This window comes from Salvia splendens, chromosome 22 (genome assembly GCF_004379255.2).
Source record: "Salvia splendens isolate huo1 chromosome 22, SspV2, whole genome shotgun sequence".
In the NCBI taxonomy this organism is placed as follows: domain Eukaryota; kingdom Viridiplantae; phylum Streptophyta; class Magnoliopsida; order Lamiales; family Lamiaceae; genus Salvia; species Salvia splendens.
In genome coordinates, this window is record NC_056053.1 from 7,774,543 (window position 1) to 7,795,288 (window position 20,746).

The 20,746-nt window shown below is 44.2% G+C and overlaps 1 protein-coding gene across 1 annotated transcript; it reads left to right on the forward strand.

Moving 5' to 3' along the window:
* Positions 1–19,143: 19,143 nt before the first annotated feature.
* Positions 19,144–19,764, forward strand: LOC121786667. The gene has a single exon (XM_042185301.1). The coding sequence runs from the start codon at positions 19,144–19,146 to the stop codon at positions 19,762–19,764; it is 621 nt and encodes a 206-aa protein (XP_042041235.1).
* Positions 19,765–20,746: the final 982 nt, after the last annotated feature.

Here is a 20,746-nt window from a genome sequence, read left to right on the forward strand (position 1 = left end):
TGACGATCACACGAGATACAAGAAACTAATGTTTTAATGATGTGGATGATTTGAAGTCCCCAATGTCTTTATGATAACTAAGTCATAACCGAATGAGTGTACCCTCAATCCTGTTAGGGAAAGGTATCCCTACACGAAAAGAGATCGTACCTACGATCAAATTAAGTGATCTGATCCTGCGTAACATGTCAAAAGTGGCTATGTGACCCAGAAACAACTCTTATAGCACGCTGTGAAGCACGATGGAGAATGCAATGTTTTACGAGAATCAACGTTCTAAATTAACGTGAACATTATGAAAGTATGGCTTTCAACTGCAGTTATTACTTTCAACAGCACGAGGAATCCCATCTTGGAATGTATGGTTTCCTAGAACGCATTTATCATCCAAGCTCTAAAAGAACAAACACGGAAGTGTCACATAACTGGAACTGATGGTTATGATCAACAGTTCTTACTTAGATTCCCATAAATTTCTTTTTAAGAATCCTCCAAAACGACAGTACCCCTCGTCTGTTCAGACTTCAGATTGCCTTGCAATTTTGCAAGCAACACGTCAGCATTTCTTTTTCTATGCAAGTTATGACTCACTTCAAGTTTATTGACTACAGTCCTTTGACTCATCATTCATAAGGAGTAATGATTTGACTTTGTAAGCTCGGGTCATAAACCGTCAATTCTAAAGTTGCTTGCATCTATGACCTTCAGAATAATCTCATTCTTCGGACATTCTCTGAACCTCCTGGACAACGATATCCTCTCGTCTATTTAAGACATTTGATTGACTCACGTTTTTGCAAGTATTAAGCCACTTTCATTTTTATTTTTATTTTCTTTCACGAAAGTGGTGACTCAGTTCAGTCCCCAAAATTGGAATACTCATGTGTTTCAAGCATCGTTAATTGTTGTTGACTCCTTTGAATCACAATATATAAGATCTATATCCCGATTTCATGGACTCATGCAATAAATTCCATTCTTATGATTATTACATTTATGATCTCCAAAATAATCACGTCATTTAAACATTTTCCCTCAGAGAAGTTCATATTGTATTGGAACTTTTGTTCACCTCTCTATTTTGTAACCATGTTGTGGCAATATCTTTCTTACAAAGGTGAAATTATTCTATCGCAGTTCCACTACATGTATTATTCTCAGTCTCGGAATTTTTCATTCTGCAACTCGAAGTTAAGGCAACCATACTGCACTTTCTCCTAACGGGTTTGATCTAGCTGATTCTTTTAAATAGTTCATTTCAGTGTAGTGCCTTTAATGAATCCAGAAGATCATTGATGTGATTTTGTTATTCCATATCAAGATATCCTTGAAGATGATCAATGCTCCTTCATTGCAATCGCCTACGTTTCTAAATTTTCCACGGTTGATCACCTTAGGCGGTGACATGTTTGAACCATTATCCTTGATGCTCATATCCTTTCAATTCAATTGGACAACTGTACTGTCCTATTTGGCAGCCTACTATGAAATTTACAGTTAATTCATTTCCATCCAGTTTTCATGACCTATCTCATATTCTTTCGAGCTCCCATCAGGAGTGAGCCTCAATTTCTACGGGTCTACCTGAAACCAGTTGAGCCACGTATTTCTTTGAATGGACATGATAAGCTTAATCGAACTCAGTACTTTCCTTCAAAGTCAATTATTACAATTTGATGATGAAAATTTGTTATCCTTGTTCTGTTGGGTATTCTGGAGCCCTTCAAATTTTTAGTTATACTCCTTCTGTGTGATATCAACTCCTATCCAAGTTAAGACTGTTAGATTAATCTTCGAGTTATGATGCAAGACTATCGGGAAGGATATAACCTTAATCCCTTTCAGATATGCATGTTAGATAAGTCTCTTTTCGCACACGAGCAGAAAATGATACACTAACTAGAAGCGTCGACATAACCGACAACACGAAACGTTAAATATTCCATATCTACGTACCGCTTATAACAAACTGGTAAAAGATCAAATATTATGCTATGTAGAAAGGTAACTAGCCTTAAGAAGAGAAATGTTAAGGAATATACATGGATCAAATGACTTTTGTTGATGTACGAGACCTTCATATATATAAATGGTTGATCGATTGAAATGCTTTCCGAGTAAGATAAGTAAGCTACAAGAGCGAAGACTCAATCGTGGTTATGTAATGAAACTCGTGGAGGAAATCCGAGCACATTCGTAGTTTATGTTTGACAAAACAAATTCCATCAACAAGAGGGATTCGTCTGAGAGGTGGCCAGGAAGACCCACAAGTTGGAAAGACATTCGAAAAACAAAACCCGTGATAGCACCATGAAAGAACAGGTTTGTGCAGGTGTCGTTTCAAGCAAAGGGTGTATCCTACTGATCAATATGGAAGTCCCTGCTAATCCTGAACCTGGTATCAATAATCCTCAACCCACTTCTACTGGCTAGTATAGTGGACGTAAGGGTCGAATCCCACAGAGATGAATGCGTTTTGGGAATTGTGGTGATATTCTGGAAAGGTTTGGTTAGCTACCACGCTTTGGGTTGAGACTTATCTAGGCTGGAATTTAAGGTGGTACTCTACTGACTAAGAGGTGTGAAAGGTGTTGGACAGACGGCTGTGTACGTGGAAAGTGGGGAACATGGTTTTCAGGAAGTATATGGAAAGTACTAGTTTACAATAAAAGGTTAAACAGAATATCAGAGGAAAAGAGGTAGTTTGGTGACTAGGCCTACAGGTCTGAAAAGTAACAGCTGAAAAGTAAGGAAAAGTAAATGACAAAAGCAAAAAGTAACTAAAAAGTAAATGTGGTCCCAAATTTGGATGTGGACATTGTCTTCTCCAACAAGTCTGAACACAAATCAAACAACTCAGGTTCCATGAACGAGAAATGCAGATTAACAACTTCACAAAAAAACAGATCTACAATCTAAACTCCAAATCAAAAGATTAAACTAACGAAATTGCAATAATGCTTACTGGTCAACATGCAGGGTGGCAGAAATCACGTGAATTGGGTTTTCGCACTTAACTAATTCAGATCTAAAATCTAACAGCTATCTACACTTGCACACTCAGAGAAATTAACTACAGAAGTTAAAACATGCGATTCCACACTGGAAATTACCGTAACAGCTAGATCTACGCTATCTAGGCAGAAAGAAACGAAATTAAACATGAACCGATGCTGGAAAACAATTCCATACTCAATAAAACGTTTGGATCACAACTAATACTTCAAAGTAAGCAAATATTTAAAGTGCAACATATCCAATCCTAAGAAAACAGAATGCGATTAACTAAGAAAGCAAATAAAGATTGTTTGCCATTCCGGGCGATGAAACTGTTGACACTGCGAGACACACTGACTGGAACGAGAGAATGGAACTCCGGTGAACTGATGATCTTCAAGTGACCATGGCTGTGGCGAGGAACAAGAATTACGAAGGATAATGCTGAAGGAGTGATCTACCGAAGAGAGATTGCTAACTAAGCGTATGAGTTAACTAACTAATTGATGATGATTCTCTCTCCAAGTGGCTTCCTTTTATAGGGAGGCCTCCCTTGATTTTTAGGGTAGACTTCAAACATGAAATGACTCTTTTTCCCCCTTGCTTGCGGCTGATCTTCCCAGCTATCCTTCTTCTCCATCTCGAGCCTTTTCACCTGAATTCTCTGAACATTCCCGTACTGGCTAGAACACTTCCCTGCACACTTTAGCAATGTTTTGCAGAATATATTCCAATTATGCACATTATACTGACCAGTAACCAAGGCCTAGAATACGACTTATCAAACTGCTCACACTTACCACATGCTTGTCCTCAAGCGTGAAGAACAAACAAAAAGAAGTAAGTCAAATTCTAGCCTGGTTACTCCCCTGACCGACTCTATCCTACCCTAGACTCTAACTATGACGCAAAGAAAACACATAACAAAGACAAATACATAAAAGAAAACTAAAACACTTAGACACATTAACACAGTAATTGGGCTATATTTTCAACCATCCCTCCCCTCGGGATCAGGTGCAATCCGGCCTTAGACAGCCTTGAACTTCCGCCGCTCCCCTTTTCTCTCCCAGTCAGTATATCCGCTCGTCAAGATCGCCCAAACTTTTGGCCAAACACTAGGTTCACTCAGTCACTCATACCTCTCCGGGAATGTTAGGACTGTTCTCTCTAAACGCTAGACCACAGATGCTTCAGACTCAGATCTCACGTGCAGCTACTGAAGGGTTAAAGGTTTGTAACGGGGCTATTGGTTGTAGTGTTTGGGGTGGATGTTCCTAAGGCTCTTAGGTTCAAAAATTTCCACTTTATTTGGTGCGTGGGAACTGTGTGTACTCGGGCTCTTGGATGTCACCTCGGCTTGGTTGGACTTTTTCTGAAGTTGCTTCCCAACTGGTCAGTAGCGTCTTGTGGCTTCGCCACCCTTATTCCTTCTCATTCTTTTTGTGGTCAAGTGTTTTCGACCATTTTCTTTACATTTTTCTTCTTCCCTTCTTATTGTTTTTTTGGACCTGGAATGACTTTCTGGTCTATTTTTTTCCTTGCTTCTCAATTCTTTCGCTCCAGTTTGTTTCTTTATTGTATGTCCTTCTGGCCAGTTGTCTTCTTGCCTTATGCCTTGCACACGCAATTTCAGGGGCTAGGGGTTATATCTGGGTATGTGTATGGCTAGAAAGTGGGGTTCTAAGGGTTGGAAAATAAATACTTTTTTTGGGGAGGGGGGTTTCCTACTGCCTTCAGTGTTGCTACACGCAGTCACTTCACCCTAGGCACCTTGTGGCAGCCACTCTTTTCTTTTTTGAATTAGTGGAAAGTGGTTCCACTTAAGGCTTATAACTCACATTTTAAGAGGGCTTTCGTGTTTGGCTCTGAGGATGAGCTTTTCTTTCATACTCGCATCATCTATCCTGGCTAGGAGGTACTAAGGGGGGTGGTTTCTGTTTTCCAGCATGTTGTATCTCCCTCAATTCCCCTCACCGTCAGCTCAGGACAGTTGAGTTTTAAGCTCAATCAACACACAAAAGAAAAAAACTAGACCTAACAAGATACTAACACAAGCACAAACACAAACCACACATATACACATATTTCATACTGGCCATTGCGTCCCCCCTCCCACTTCACAAGTGTCTGCCCTCAGATAAAGCTGTGAAGTGGAAAAGGTAATGGCCAGTATGTTGACACACAAACAAAACTAGCACAACGACATACTAAAACTGAAATCTTCTCACACTTAGACTATAGAATAGGCTAAGTGGGAAAATGTAAAACCTAAACAGAAACCAACAATTACAAAACACATATATACAACAAACTCCTCACACTTAGACTATATAATAGGCTAAGTGTGAGTTGACATGCATACGAAAAAGAAAACAGAAAACACAAACACATGCGCCAAAAATAGCAAACCCTTTACTTCTCACACTTAGACTATTGCGTAGGCTAAGTGTTATGAAAGGGGTTTGCTCACGTACTACACAAATTATACTACCTAAAAAAAACAAAACACAATTAAAATACGAAAAACTAAAAACTGAAAATAAAAAGAAAACTAACTGGTCAGGTATGGTGGTGGTCACTTGTTTCTCCTGCTCCTTCGCGGGGCAGGTTGTGGTGCAGGTGGTTCTTCCGGTTGTTCCTCCTCATTCTCGGACTGGTTCTCATCAGACTTCGCCGGCTCCTCGGTTTCCATCGGCACTCTTGTTCCCTGATTCTGTTTCCTCTTGCACATTTGGTTCAGTATACTGGCCTTCATGGCCCCTTGCTCCGGTTGCTCCTTCCTGTTTTCCCTCGGTTACTTCGCTCAGTATTTCCTCCGTCACGGACGCTATCCTGGTGAACTCCGATCGCATCTGTCGGTTTTCCTCTTCCATCTCTGCCACTATTTTTACCAACCTCTCCTGCCTCTGCTCCAGATCTTGTGTTCCCGGATGTGCTGCAGATCTCCCAGTCGGTATAGCTGCTTCTCCCATTGCGTAGAAACATGGTCCTGCCTCATGTAAACGGTGTTCGTTCGGAAGAACAAAGGTGTATCAAAGAGACCAGGAGGATCCACCATGATCTGGTCGGATAAGTCTTCGGCCTCCGTGATGATGATGTTGTTTCTGACGAACACTCCCAAGATATGGCAGAGGATTGGGTTATTGAAATGGATTGAGCGAGAGAGAGTGGATGCAAATTCTCCAGAGGCTGGGTGAGTTAACTCCTCCCATGCCTCCTGGGGCTCAAATTCCACATGTCTGCGGGGAATTCCCCGCTCCCTACTTCTCCACTCAGGCCCTATGGCCTCCTCCAAACTGCACATTCCCAGACGCACGGTCCACTCAATCAGATTCATCCGTATCTCTCCGCCAAACAGCCTAAAACTGATACATTCCTCATCTAGATCAGTGGTGACCTTAAACCTAAAGGTCATGAAAAACTCATTCGCTAATCTAACCGGGACACTCGGATCTCCATTCTCCAACAACCATTCGAATCCTAACGTGTGCAAATAAAAGAGAAACTGCTCGCGGGCACCCAACTCATCTAAAGAAGGCAAATGAAGTACCTTTTCTCTCTTCACTTGCTTACTCCCTTCATCCTTGCTATCGAAAACTTTTTGTAGCTCCTTCGAGTCGAAAAGCTTCATCTCCTCCACCAGATCATCAGTAAGGTTCACTGTCCAGCGCCGGTACCTCAGTCTCTCTACCGGGGGATGTACTAGCTCCCGATGATCGTGCGGAAGCTGTTGCTCACTGTACTCCTCGTCCTCCTGGGAGATATCACTGTCGGAGTCCGAATCTTCACTGGCAGCGTATTCGCTATCACTTTGTTCCCTCCGGTGTTCCTGGGCTCGCTGAACTGACTCAGTAATGACTATGCCAATGTTCACTGTACGTGGCTTCTTGTTTCTGGGCTTCTTCTTCATAGGGGCCTTCCCCTTCCGTTTTCTCTCTTCACGATATCTAGCTCCTTCTCCATCTTCCTCGTCTTTCTTTTCTTCGGGTTCCTTCTCAGCTTGTGTTGAAAATTGATCCTGGGCAGTAGGACTGGTCTCCTTGTGGCCTACTGACCTGGATGCGAGGTCCAGACCCTCAGCCATTCCGTCAGCCTCTTCACCTTGGCCACTCAGTGTTAGAGAGACCGCTTCGGTTTCCATTGCAGTATCCTCTAGGTCAGTAACAGGTAAAGACTCCTCCCCAGGTTTTCTGGGAGTGGTCCTTTCTTCTTCACTCAAGATCTCCACGGGATCTGCCTCCGTGTTCGGCTTCGCCTTACTAGCTGCCCACTTTCCTAAGCATCGTTGAGATACCCTTTGCGGCTTTGGCCGACTAGCCTTAGGTTCGCCCTTCAATACCAACTTCCTCTTGACGGCCTTCGGTTTTGTCACCGGAGGTGCCACTGGGTTGGGTACTTCTGGTCTTGCTTCTGTTTCTTTTGCTTTCGTTTCCTGTGCTTCCATAGATGTATCACCCCTCTCTGCTTCTGGCTGGGGTGATTCCGACATAATCTCTTCTTCCCTAGCTTGGCTTTCCGAGCGGTTTCCTTCTTCGGCTTCTTCACTCTCTCCTACTGCTCATGATGCGAGGTCTAGCCCCTCAGCCACCACGGCAGTGTCATCTTCCATCCGATTGACATCATCTAAAATAGCCTGAAATTCTTCATCGGTCATCAGGACCTGCTTCTTGGCCGTCTCATTCAGATCTATCTCTCCTCTAGCCACTTCGTGATGGACGGTTTCTGCGACCGGCGTCTCCTCAGCTGCACTTCTTCCCTCTTGGCCTTGCTTCTCCTTCCTTAGTCTTTCCTTCCTTTCTTCTAGATCAGAATCGTAATAGGCCGCAAGAGGATTAACATCCATGGGCTCTGTCTCTTGGTGGCTCGGAGAGGGTTCTGAGGGTTCTGACGGTGCGGCTTCAGTGGGAGATTCCTCTTCTTGTGGAGTCGTTGGGGAAGTCGGCATGGTAGATGGAGGTTTTGCCATGGGCTGCGCGCTTGTCTCTGATGCGGTTACTGCCGGGCTTGCTCCGGTCAAACTCCCATGTCCTCCAATTTGGCTGAAATTTGCCAACTCCGCCTCCCAATTTCTGGTCGGATCTTGCAGCCTAAGAAACTCTGCCATTGCGTCTAAAGAGATCATCGCTGGTGCTTGCGGAGCCGGCTCTGATGGTTGTGGGTTCGGCGATGGTTGGGTGGACAGTGGTTCTTCTCGCGGCTGTTGTGTTTCTGGGACCTCTTCCCGGCGGTTTGAAGTGGGTTTGATTTTTGTTGCCCATGCTTTCTTTCCCATGGCTTAGATCTGTGAAATTCCGGGTATAATGTGGGGGTTGGTGTTTGTGGAGTGACGGTGGAAATTTTGCAGAGAGAAAAAATTACAAAGTGAAATTGTGAAGTGAAAAATGGGGGAGACGGCTGGTTATGGGTTGGAATAGGGCAGTTGTGGGTTTGCAACCGGTTATAGGCGGTTCTAAATCGCGTCGTTTCGAGGGAGAGGCGGTTTAGAATACTGACTCCCGATTGGTTGGCGTGTCTACTCTCTCTGCTCACACGCCCCTTCCAGCCGCTGCCACCCAGCAAAAGCTGCAAAAAGTCCACAATTCAAATTCGTCCCTTAATGATTTCCCCCTTTATTTCCTAGATTAGAAATAAAGTAAAAAGGACACTTAAATAAAATAGGAGTTTCTCCAAAATGGTATTCTGATGGTCAGTACGTACTCCCACATATTTTTGGTTTTTCTTAAAACTAACTAGCATGCAAAGGTTCAAATTAATTAACTACCACATATGTACCATATTTACATCTTCCTTAGGAAAATTGGAATTCTACTTTGCCAGCATATGTACATTACGCTAAAAGGAGCTAGCCCAGTGGAATTCCAATCCCCATCCTACCGGTCAGTATGAAACCTGAATATGTGATTGCAGTGGGATCCCATCTACTACAGCCACATCACTATTGTCCCTAAAAACCTTCAGCCTATGCCCATTCACAATAAAGGGTTCAGAGTTAGGAAGATTCCCTGAAATCTCCACTGCTCCATTAGAACGGAGTGCGGTGATGACATAAGGCCCTGTCCATTTCGACTTGAGTTTTCCAGGCATGAGCTTCAACCTCGACTGGAAGAGTAGTACTTTCTGCCCAACATGAAGATCTTTGGTCCTCAGATTCCTGTCGTGCCACAATTTGGTTCGCTCTTTGTACCACATGGCTGAATCAAACGACTCCAATCTGAGTTCCTCTAACTCCTGCAGCTGCAGCTTCCTTTCCTCTGTAGCATCCATATTCACTTGTTGTACTGCCCAGTATGCTCGGTGTTCAATTCCAACTGGTAAATGACACATTTTCCCAAAAACGGTCTGGTACAGGGACATTCCTATGGGGGTCTTGTAGGCTGTACGATAGGCCCATAGAGCATCCTTTAACCTCACACTCCAATCCTTCCTAGAAGGATTTACAGTTTTCTCCAGAATCTTCTTTATCTCTCGGTTAGAAATCTCCGCTTGACCATTAGCTTGCGGATGATAGGGGCTCGAAAGTCTATGGTGCACACCGTACTTTTTCATTACAGCTTCAATTGTACGGTTACAAAAGTGTGTACCTTGATCAGATATGATCGCCCTCGGAACTCCGAACCGGCTGAAGATCTGACTCTTTAAGAACTTGGCCACCTCCTTTGCTTCACACGTGCTCGTGGCCTTTGCTTCTATCCATTTGGAAACGTAATCCACCGCGACTAGGATATACAGATTGCCATAGGATGAAGGAAAAGGCCCCATGAAATCCATTCCCCATATGTCGAATAACTCACAGACAATTACCGAAACTTGGGGCATCTCATCTTTTGTAGATATCCCATCGGTCAGTTGACAGCGTTCACAACTTTTGCAGAACTCGTACGCGTCCTTGTTGAGCGTTGGCTAATAAAAGCCGCTATCCAGAATCTTCCTAGCCGTCTTCTTAGGACCGAAGTGTTCTCCACATGCCAAGGAGTGGCAATGTGTCAATACGTCCCTTTGCTCCCAGTCAGGAATGCACCTCCTTATCACTTGATCGGATCCCACTCTCCACAGATAGGGGTCGTCCCAAAAGTAGTATTTTGCTTTACTCTTAATCTTCATTCTTTGGGCCTTGGCAATACTCGACACTTCTGGAAGCTCTCCAGTCACTAGGTAGTTGGCTAGGTCTGCATACCATGGTTCTTGCCCTACCTTTTCTTTCCCTCTTGTTGTATCGTACTGGCCAGTAAGCTTCATCACTTCTTCCCAGTCAATTTTCCTGACCTCAAAAATCACCTCACATAAATGCTCATCTGGAAACTTGTCGTGCACCTCTTCGCTGTTTCCATCTTGCACTATTCTACTCAAATGGTCCGCCACCTTGTTCTCGACTCCTTTCTTATCTTCCACCTCCCTATCAAATTCTTGTAACAAGAGTACCCATCGGATCAAACGGGGTTTGGATTCTTTCTTGGCAATCAGATACTTAATCGCTGCATGGTCAGTATATACGATGACCTTGGATCCCAACAAGTATGGCCGGAACTTCTCGAAAGAATACACCACTGCCAACATCTCCTTTTCAGTGGTATCGTAATTCCGCTGGGCTTAATTCAGAGTCTTAGATGCATAAACAATTACGTACCTTTTCCCATCGATCTTCTGACCCAGTACGGCTCCCACTGCATAGTCGCTGGCGTCACACATTACTTCGAAAGGATAGTCCCAGTCAGGAGCCCGTATGATAGGTGCAGATATCAGCTTTTCCTTGCGAATGTTGAAAGCAGCCTTGCATTGCTCATCAAAAACGAACTCCACTTCATTCTAAAGAAGTCGGGTAAGGGGTTGGGCGATCTTGGAGAAATCCTTGATAAATCTTCGATAAAATCCGGCGTGCCCCAGAAATCCCCTTCTGATCAGTAGGAAACGGCAATTTGGATATAACGTCCACCTTGGCTCGATCCACCTAGATTCCCCTCTCTGAGACCACGTGTCCTAAAACAATCCCCTCGGTGACCATAAAATGACACTTCTCAAAGTTCAAAACCAAACTCTTTGCTTGACACCTTTCGAGAACTATGTCTAAGTGATGAAGGCATAAGTCGAAACAATCTCCGTAGACCTTAAAGTCATCCATAAATATCTCTATACAGTCCTCAATTAGATCGGAGAATATGCTCATCATACATCTTTGAAACGTACCCGGAGCGTTGCATAGGCCGCAAGGCATGCGTCTGTATGCATAGGTTCCGAATGGGCAAGTGAATGTAGTCTTGTCCTGGTCCTCAGGATCCACGTAAATTTGGAAATATCCGTTGTATCCATCCAAAAAGCAAAAGTACTTCTTACCAGCTAGTCTCTCCAACATTTGGTCGATGAAAGGCAAAGGGAAATGGTCCTTCCTCGTTGCATTGTTCAGCTTTCGGTAATCGATGAACATTCGCCAACCCGTGACTAGCCTCGTTGGGATCAGCTCATTCCTCTCATTTTGAACGACTTGGATTCCCGACTTCTTTGGAACCATGTGGATCGGGCTGACCCACTCACTGTCCGGCACTGAATAGATAATCCCTAGCGACAACAATTTCAAGATTTCCTTCAATATTTCTTCTCGCATGTTAGGGTTTACCTTCCTTTGAGCATCTCGATGCGCTTTTGCTCCTTCCTCCAGCCTAATATGGCGCATGCAGACGTCGGGGCTTATCCCCACCAAATCTGTAAGACTCCATCCAATCGCTTTCTTGTTCTTGCTCAGCACAGTCAGTAGCCTCGCCTCTTGTTCCTTTGTAAGGCTGCTGATGATGATCACTGGATATGAGTTCTCCTCTCCGAGGAAAGCATACTTCAGATTCGATGGTAGTTTCTTCAGCTCGACATGGGGTGGAAGTGTGTCTTCGGGTAGAGGGTTTCTTTCAGCTTCTCCATCTTTTTCTAATTCTCCCCCTGGAGGTTCCTCTATACTAGCTGGTAGTTGAGCCCCTGCGGCTCCAATGAACTCTGATTTCTGGCAAAATTCCTTGATCGCTCCTTCTATTTCTTCATCAGTCAACCCTTGGCTACTGATCAGATCACACCATGCAGCAGCTTCTACGTCAGCCTGCTCATACACATCTAAAGCTTGAAGTTTCTCCTGCAATAGTTCGGTCTCAAGAAAATCTTGGACTAAGGGGTCAATCACATCAACATAGCATAAGTTTTCAGAATCAATAGGCTTCTTCATGGTCTCATTGATATCAAAAGTAAATTTCTCCCCATGGAAATCAATGCAAATTGTCCCCTCAACCATGTCTACTATTGTCTTGGCCGTTCTAAAAAATGGTCTCCCTAACAATATGCCACTAGATTTCCTAGCCTCTGACTCACTCATTTTAATCACATAAAAGTCAGCAGGGTAGGTAAAATCATGCACTCTAACCAACACATTCTCTAAAACACCCTCAGGACTTATGCATGACCTATCAGCCAGTTGGATCAACACCCTAGTACTCGACAATCTAACTCCTTTCAATCGGTTATAGATTGACAATTGCATAACATTTATAGATGCCCCCAGGTCACACATTGCATGCTCGACTTTTACATCTCCTACAGTTATGGGTAGAGTGAACATACCTGGGTCGGCTCTCTTGGGTGGTAGTTTTTCCTGTACAATCGCCGACGCTATCTCTTCCACCATAATCTTCCCATCCTCCTGGGCTTTCCCGGCTATGAACTCCTTAATGAATTTTCCAAGAGGGGGTAGCTTCACGGCTTGGAGGAATGGTATGGTGACACCCAATTTCCCAAAAATCGACAAGTAATCCACTGGGTTCTCCTTCTTTCTTTTTGTAACAAAGCGGAAAGGGAATGGTTTCTCCCCATTTCTCTCCTCTACCGGTCCCTTAGCAACCTCCTTGGAATCTTCCTTGGGAAAATTATGGAACTGAGCCTCCGTTCTGGATTCTACCTCTTGATGGGGTTCCTTCCTGACCAGTACGTTCTCGGGTTCACCTCCTCCATATGGCGTCTCCCCCAAGAAAATGGGTACTGCATCCGAGGTATGGATCTATTAAGCTCTTCCACTGAGATGGTGTCGCCCCCTATCTTCGTTCCACTCGGATTTCCAATTGTTTGTTTCGATCGAGGTCCATCATAAGTAGTTCCTGACCTCAATGTAACCTTACTCACATTCGCCTTTTCGGGTATTTGGACTGTAGACGGGAGTTTCCCTGCATTTCCTTTTAAATCACCCACCGAACTGGCCAGCTGGGCCAACTGCCTATTTATCATATCCATGTTCGCTTTATGTTCCTTCTGGGCATTTTGCATCCCCTGCACTACTTCGTTGTGGGATTGCAACTCGCCCTTGATACCTTGCTGTGACGCGAGCAATTCTCCCATCATGTCCTCCATGGATCGTCTGGTCCTGTTGGAATATTGTGACTGATTTGGGCCTTGGTGCTGGTTATACTGGGAACTTTGGTTGAGCTGGAAATTTTGGAAGTTTTGCTGGTTCTGGTTAGGTGGGTGTTGGTTATACTGGCCAGAAGGGTTATACTGGTCTTGGTGATATTGGTTCTGGTTCTGGTTTTGGAAATAATTTTGGTTCTGATGGTGTTGGGGTGCTTGATTCGGCTGATTTTGGTAATTTTGGAAGTTTCTCTGGTGGGGTGGTATGTAGACAGGGTTTGGGTTTTGGTGTTGTGGGTTTTGGTTTTGGGATTGTTGGTTCCTTCCTGACCAGTTGAACTGGTGGTCCGGGTTTGCTGGCCCACGGTTGGAGTTTTGGTTCGAGTGGGGGTTATATTGGTTCTAACCTTGACCTTGGTTTTGATTTAGGTTCCCATCTCCCCATCGAAAATTTGGGTGATCCCTCCATGGTGCGTCCCGTTGTCTCCCTTGGATCCAATTCCCATTTGAGTTAAAATACCCGGCAGCATTAGCCTACTCCATACTGACCGAGTCGTTTGGCTGATCATAGCTCGGTTCTTGGTTTCCCTGTTCTGCACCCTTGTAGTTCCCAACTGGTGAAGTCGGAGGTGTATTCTTCTCGATTGCGCTCAGGAGTGACTTCTTCAGCTCATCCATCTTCAAATCCATCTTCTGTTCAAGTTTCTGCTCCTGGTCAGTAGACGAGGCACTTGCAACCCTTTCTCGGTTGTATCCATCCCTTGAATGGTCATACTCCTTCTTCGCACTCAGTAGTTTCCTTAGGACCCTCTTCGCTTCGCTGACCTGTAGCTGCGTGAAGCTTCCTCCCGACGACGAATTGGCCAGGTCCTTAGTTGTTATGTTCATCCCCTCATAGAAGGTATGATGTATCTCAATGTCCGCCATGCGATGATTGGGACATGCATCTAAAAGGCCCATATACCTCGCTCAATAATCGCTCAAAGGTTCATCGTACCCTTGCTTCACACTAGTTATTTCCCTTTTCAGCGCGCTTGTCTTGGATGACGGGAAAAACTCGCCTAGGAATACTGACTTGAAATCAGCCCAACTCTCAATGGAGTTGGGGGGCAGGCGCATGAACCAGGTGTTAGCCTCCCCTTTCAGTAAGAACGGCAAGGCCTTCAGTCTATAATCATCCTCAGTCGCTCCTGCTGGCCTTCTCTGTGCCCTACAAATTTTACAAAACTCATGAAGGAACTCATACGGCCCTTCGTAACTCTTCCCGCAGTATGTAGGCAGAATTGCGATCACATGAGGCTTCACATCACAGGCAGTTTGCCCTGGGGTCACAACTATGGCTTGAGGTGGTTCTCCCTCGGTATGTGCATTCAGCGTCCCGATCTAAGGATCTTCTTCTCCTTGAGCGGCCATCCTTCTCGGGTTTCCCTCTATCCTTGGTATCTCTTCCGATATTGGTCCTTCTATGGTGTATTGCTCCTCGTCACTACTCGAACCTAAGTCAGACAAAGCCGTCGACAGGCCGGACCGAGTGGTTACGAGTATAGATCCTCGCTGAAGGATCTTCGGTCTCCACTGGTCAGGAGCAGAACTGCTTCTCATAAACTGAAATAAAAAGAAAGAGAAAAATTATCCACATTATATACGCCAAAGTATCACACACAATAACAATAAATAACGCCATTCATCCCCGGCAACGGCGCCATTTGAAAGAGCAGGTTTGTGCAGGTGTCGTTTCAAGCAAAGGGTGTATCCTACTGATCAGTATGGAAATCCCTGCTAATCCTGAACCTGGTATCAATAATCCTCAACCCACTTCTACTGGCTAGTATAGTGGACGTAAGGGTCGAATCCCACAGAGATGAATGCGTTTTGGGAATTGTGGTGATATTCTGGAAAGGTTTGGTTAGCTACCACGCTTTGGGTTGAGACTTATCTAGGCTGGAATTTAAGGTGGTACTCTACTGATTAGGAGGTGAGAAAGGTGTTGGACAGGCGGCTGTGTGCGTGGAAAGTGGGGAACATGGTTTTCAGGAAGTATATGGAAAGTACTAGTTTACAATAAAAGGTTAAACAGAATATCAGAGGAAAAGAGGTAGTTTGGTGACTAGGCCTACAATTCTGAAAAGTAACAGTTGAAAAGTAAGGAAAAGCAAATGACAAAAGCAAAAAGTAACTAAAAAGTAAATGTGGTCCCAAATTTGGATGTGGACATTGTCTTCTCCAACAAGTCTGAACACAAATCAAACAACTCAGGTTCCATGAACGAGAAATGCAGATTAGCAACTTCACAAAAAACAGATCTATAATCTAAACTTCAAATCAAAAGATTAAACTAACGAAACTGCAATTATGCTTACTGGTCAACATGCAGGGTGGCAGAAATCACGTGAACTGGGTTTTCGCACTTAACTAATTCAGATCTAAAATCTAACAGCTATCTAGACTTGCAAACTCAGAGAAATTAACTACAGAAGTTAAAACATGCGAATCCACACTGGAAATTACCGTAACAGCTAGATCTAAGTTATCTAGACAGAAAAAAACGAAATTAAACATGAACCGATGCTGGAAAACAATTTCATACTCAATAAAACGTTTGGATCACAACTAATACTTCAAAGTAAGCAAATATTTAAAGTGCAACAAATCCAATCCTAAGAAAACAGAATGCGATTAACTAAGAAAGCAAATAAAGATTGTTTGCCATTCCGGGCGATGAAACTGTTGACACTGCGAGACACACTGACTGGAACGAGAGAATGGAACTCCGGTGAACTGATGATCTTCAAGTGACCATGGCTGTGGCGAGGAACAAGAATTACGAAGGATAATGCTGAAGGAGTGATCTACCGAAGAGAGATTGCTAACTAAGCGTATGAGTTAACTAACTAATTGATGATGATTCTCTCTCCAAGTGGCTTCCTTTTATAGGGAGGCCTCCCTTGATTTTTAGGGTAGACTTCAAACATGAAATGACTCTTTTGCCCCCTTGCTTGCGGCTGATCTTCCCAGCTATCCTTCTTCTCCATCTCGAGCCTTTTTGGCATGCATACTGGTCAGGATAACAACATCCCGACGCCCTTTTCACCTGAATTCTCTGAACATTCCCGTACTGGCTAGAACACTTCCCTGCACACTTTAGCAACTGTTTTGCAGAATATATTCCAATTATACACATTATACTGACCAGTAACCAAGGCCTAGAATACGACCTATCACACCACTACCCTCACCATCCCTACCACAGAAGGGGGAGAATCGACTTTTCTTAAAGAGTTATCACAAGAGAACAAATATGGAGTCCCATAAATATGTAGTAAGGACGAATGTCAGCAACGAAATGCGAAGAAGTATGGAGTTAGCAACGTCTGGAGAAAGGAGCCTAGACCCCCACATGTACTATTTCAGTATTCAAAGATAAACACGGGTAGGACAAGGTTTGTGCTAAATCATGACAAAAGGATCGCGGTAAGCACAAAAGTATCTTGAAAACGATGAAAGTAGACTACCCCAGCTAAGCAAGAGGCTATGAGATCAAGACTGCTAGCTCAGTGGCTACAATTACGACCAATGCAAGTATTATAGGACCCAGTATCTGACGATGGAATCTAAGATGAGGAATGACTTCACTAGCCAAACAAAATAAATTAATCAATGGATGGCTTGGGTCAGCCACATTATCTCAATCACAAGATCCAATTACAAGAACTAGTAGACCTGGTTTCATCCGACCCAGTGTATCACTATGGGGTGCACCAGTACTCTTCATAAAGAAGAAGGACAGGACATTGAGGATGTGTATCGACTATCGAGAGTTGAACAAGCTGACCCTCAAGAACAAGTACCCTTTACCGAGGATAGACGACCTCTTCGACCAGCTACAAGGAGCTGGCGTATTCTCGAAGATGGACTTGAGATCGGGTTATCATCAGCTGAGAGTTCGACAGGACGATATACCTAAGACTGCATTCCGCACCAGAAATGGCCATTACGAGTTTACTATAATGCCTTTTGGGCTTACAAATGCCCCAGTTGTGTTCATGGACCTAATGAACTGCGTGTTCCACCCATATCTGGACAAGTTCATCCTAGTCTTTATAGATGACGTGCCCATTTACTCGAAGAATGAGAAGGAACACGAGGAGAACTTGAGGGCCACTTTGGAGACGTTAAGAGCCGAAAAGCTCTATGCTAAGTTTAGCAAGTGTGAGTTCTGGCTTAACGAAGTGAATTTCCTTGGACATATAGTGATGGCAGAAGGAATCCGAATAGACAATGCCAAAGTAGAAGCAGTACAGCGTTGGTAATCACCAACGATGCCCAATGAAATTCGGAGTTTCCTAGGACTGGCCGGATACTACCGAAGATTTATTGAAGGATTCTCCAAAATAGCAAGGCCAATGACTCAACAACTCATGAAAGGAGTTAAGGTCGATTGGACGCCAGAGTGCGAAGCAAGCTTCCAACTGCTAAAGGAAAAGTTGATCACCGCACCAGTCCTAGCAGTTCCTGAACCGGGAATCGATTATGTAGTGTATACAGACGCATCGAAGGTCGGACTCGGGTGCGTGCTAATGCAGAATGGCAAGGTGATCGCATATGCATCACGCCAGTTGAGGCCGCACGAGTTAAACTACCCGACGCACACCTTGGAATTAGCGGTAGTGGTACATGCTCTAAAAATCTGGAGGCATCATCTTTATGGAGTTCGATGCAAGATTTTCACGGACCACAAGAGTCTCAAATACTTCTTCGAATAGAAGGATCTGAACATGCGGCAACGCAGATGGCTAGAATTAGTCAAGGACTATGACTGTGGTATAAATTACCACCCAGGCAAGGCGAACATGGTAGCAGATGCCTTGAGCAGAAAGACTGCACCTCAAGTGGCTATCTTCCTCACACAAGAGGAAGAACCTATCCGTGAATTCGCCAAGATGCGACTGGAGATAGTAAGAGCCCCAGAGACGGTGGACAGTAGAATTTCCACCTTGGTTATAGAACCAGGTTTAAGGGCCAGTATCATCGACCCCCAAAGACGCGATGAGGCGCTGGAAAATATTCGTCTAAAAGTGAGGACCGGAAAAGGAGACAGTTACCGCGAAGAGGCGAATAACACCCTCACTTTCGAAGGAAGACTGTGCGTGCCCAATGATGAGGCACTCAGGAACGAGATCATGAGTGAAGCTCATGAGACGCCCTACACTGCTCATCCTGGAAGTACGAAGATGTACCAAGATATGAAGAAGCAATTATGGTGGGATGGTATGAAAAGAAGCATAGCGTCGTTTGTAGAAAGATGTCTGGCATGTCAGCAAGTGAAGGCCTTACATCAACGACCCTATGGGAAATTGCAACCCCTCGAGATTCTAGAATGAAAATGGGAGCACATTGCGATGGATTTTGTAACAGGATTGCCAAAGTTTCGACGAGGAAATACTGCCATCTGGGTGATTATAGACCGCCTTACCAAAATTGCTCATTTTATACCAATCCGAATCACATACGCTTACACGGCGTACCAGTAACGATCACCTCAGATCGGGATTCAAAATTTACTTCTAGATTTTGATAAGCCTACAGCGAGAACTGGACACTCAGCTGAATTTCAGCACCGCATTCCATCCACAGACGGATGGACAATCCGAAAGGACAATCCAGACATTGGAGGATATGTTGAGAGCCGTAGTGCTCAACCGTGGAGGGAACTGGGAGTCGGTACTGGCACTTATAGAATTTGCTTACAACAACAGTTACCAGGCAACTATAAATATGGCCCCATATGAAGCACTTTATGGAAAGAGATGTAGATCACCGCTGTACTGGGATGAAGTCGGTGAGAGAAGGATTCTTGGACCGGACTCTGTGGAAGAAATGATAGAAATTATCCGACAGATCCAAGAAAGAATCAAGAAAGCTCAGGATAGACAGAAATCTTGTGCAGATGCTCGCAGAACCAATCTACAGTTCAAGGCGGGAGACAAAGTTTTCCTGAAGGTGTCTCCGTCGAAGGGGATAACGAGATTCGGCGTCAAGGGCAAGCTAAGACCGCGTTTCATCGGACCCTATGAAATCTTAGAAACAGTCGGCCCTGTGGCGTACAGATTAGCATTTCTGCCGAGCTTCAGAAATGTGCACTATGTTTTTCATGTGTCACAATTGAGGAAATATGTGTTCGACCCTAAACACATTGTTCACCAAGAAGAAATGGTGTTAGAACCGGATTTGAGTTATGAAGAGAAGCCAGAAGCAATTTTAGATCGAAAAGTGAAGGAGTTGAGGAATAAAGCCATTGTGACAGTGAAAGTCCTATGGAAGCATCATGGTCACGAGGAAGCAACGTGGGACCTTGAGGACAAGATGAAAGAGAAGTACCCGGAACTTTTTGATTGACTGAAGCAAAATTTTGGGATGAAATTTTCGTTAAGGAGGGTAGAATGTAACGACCGCCCCTTTTCATATCCGTTAGACGACGATGAAGTCGGACAAATAAATTCAAATTTTCTAAATTTGAATTATGAACGGAAGTATTTATTTTCATGAACGAGAAATGTTTGCTAAGTCGTAAAAAGAATAAGATGCGAAGTGTTACGAGCGAAATAAAAAGAAGTCGCGCTCTCTTTATTTTATTCCCAAAATGAACGTTTCAAAGTCATATAAGAAAGGAAATTAAGAACATAACAAGTATGTGCCCATCTTATCGAACTAGACTACGCCCCACGCCATGTCTCGATCGGCCGTCGGGCCAAAGGCCACGAGCCATGTCGCGAGAGGCCAATTTCCGCCAGCTAGTGCCTGTACATCACTACAAAACACCAAATGTAGACAAGTTAAATGAGTCTTTTAAACTACCAATGAATAACAAACAAGAAAGTGAAAGCTAGAGGCAATCTTACCTTTTAATGAAGATCAAGGTTATGCCAAGTTCGGAAGACTAGATGGCAACAAACCCTGTGCGTCCCCAGGACGACTGAAGGCTGCCAGAACAGCCTCTTAACCACCGCAGCTAGCAGACACCGTTAACAGCCACAACCTTTGTTGTACCCCTACATTTCACACCCAGAACTTAGTAAAAGTGCCATAAGGGAGATAGAGAAAGGAAAGAGAGATAGAGGGGTTGAGGTACACTGCAGTGAGCACCTATAAGGGGGTGCAATATGCATTAAAACACGAGTACATGCCCTGCAAAGCTGCAGGAAGGCCAGCCAATTTTTGAACAACCTAAGGGCCCCGCTCGACTGCACACATACGCAGCCTTACAGGCTTTCAGTTACGCCTCTACTATATATATGCCACCTTCCTCGGCCTTGTCTCCTTCACACCACCAACCCCCTCCATACACCATCAAGAATCCCAATAACATAACATTAAGGTG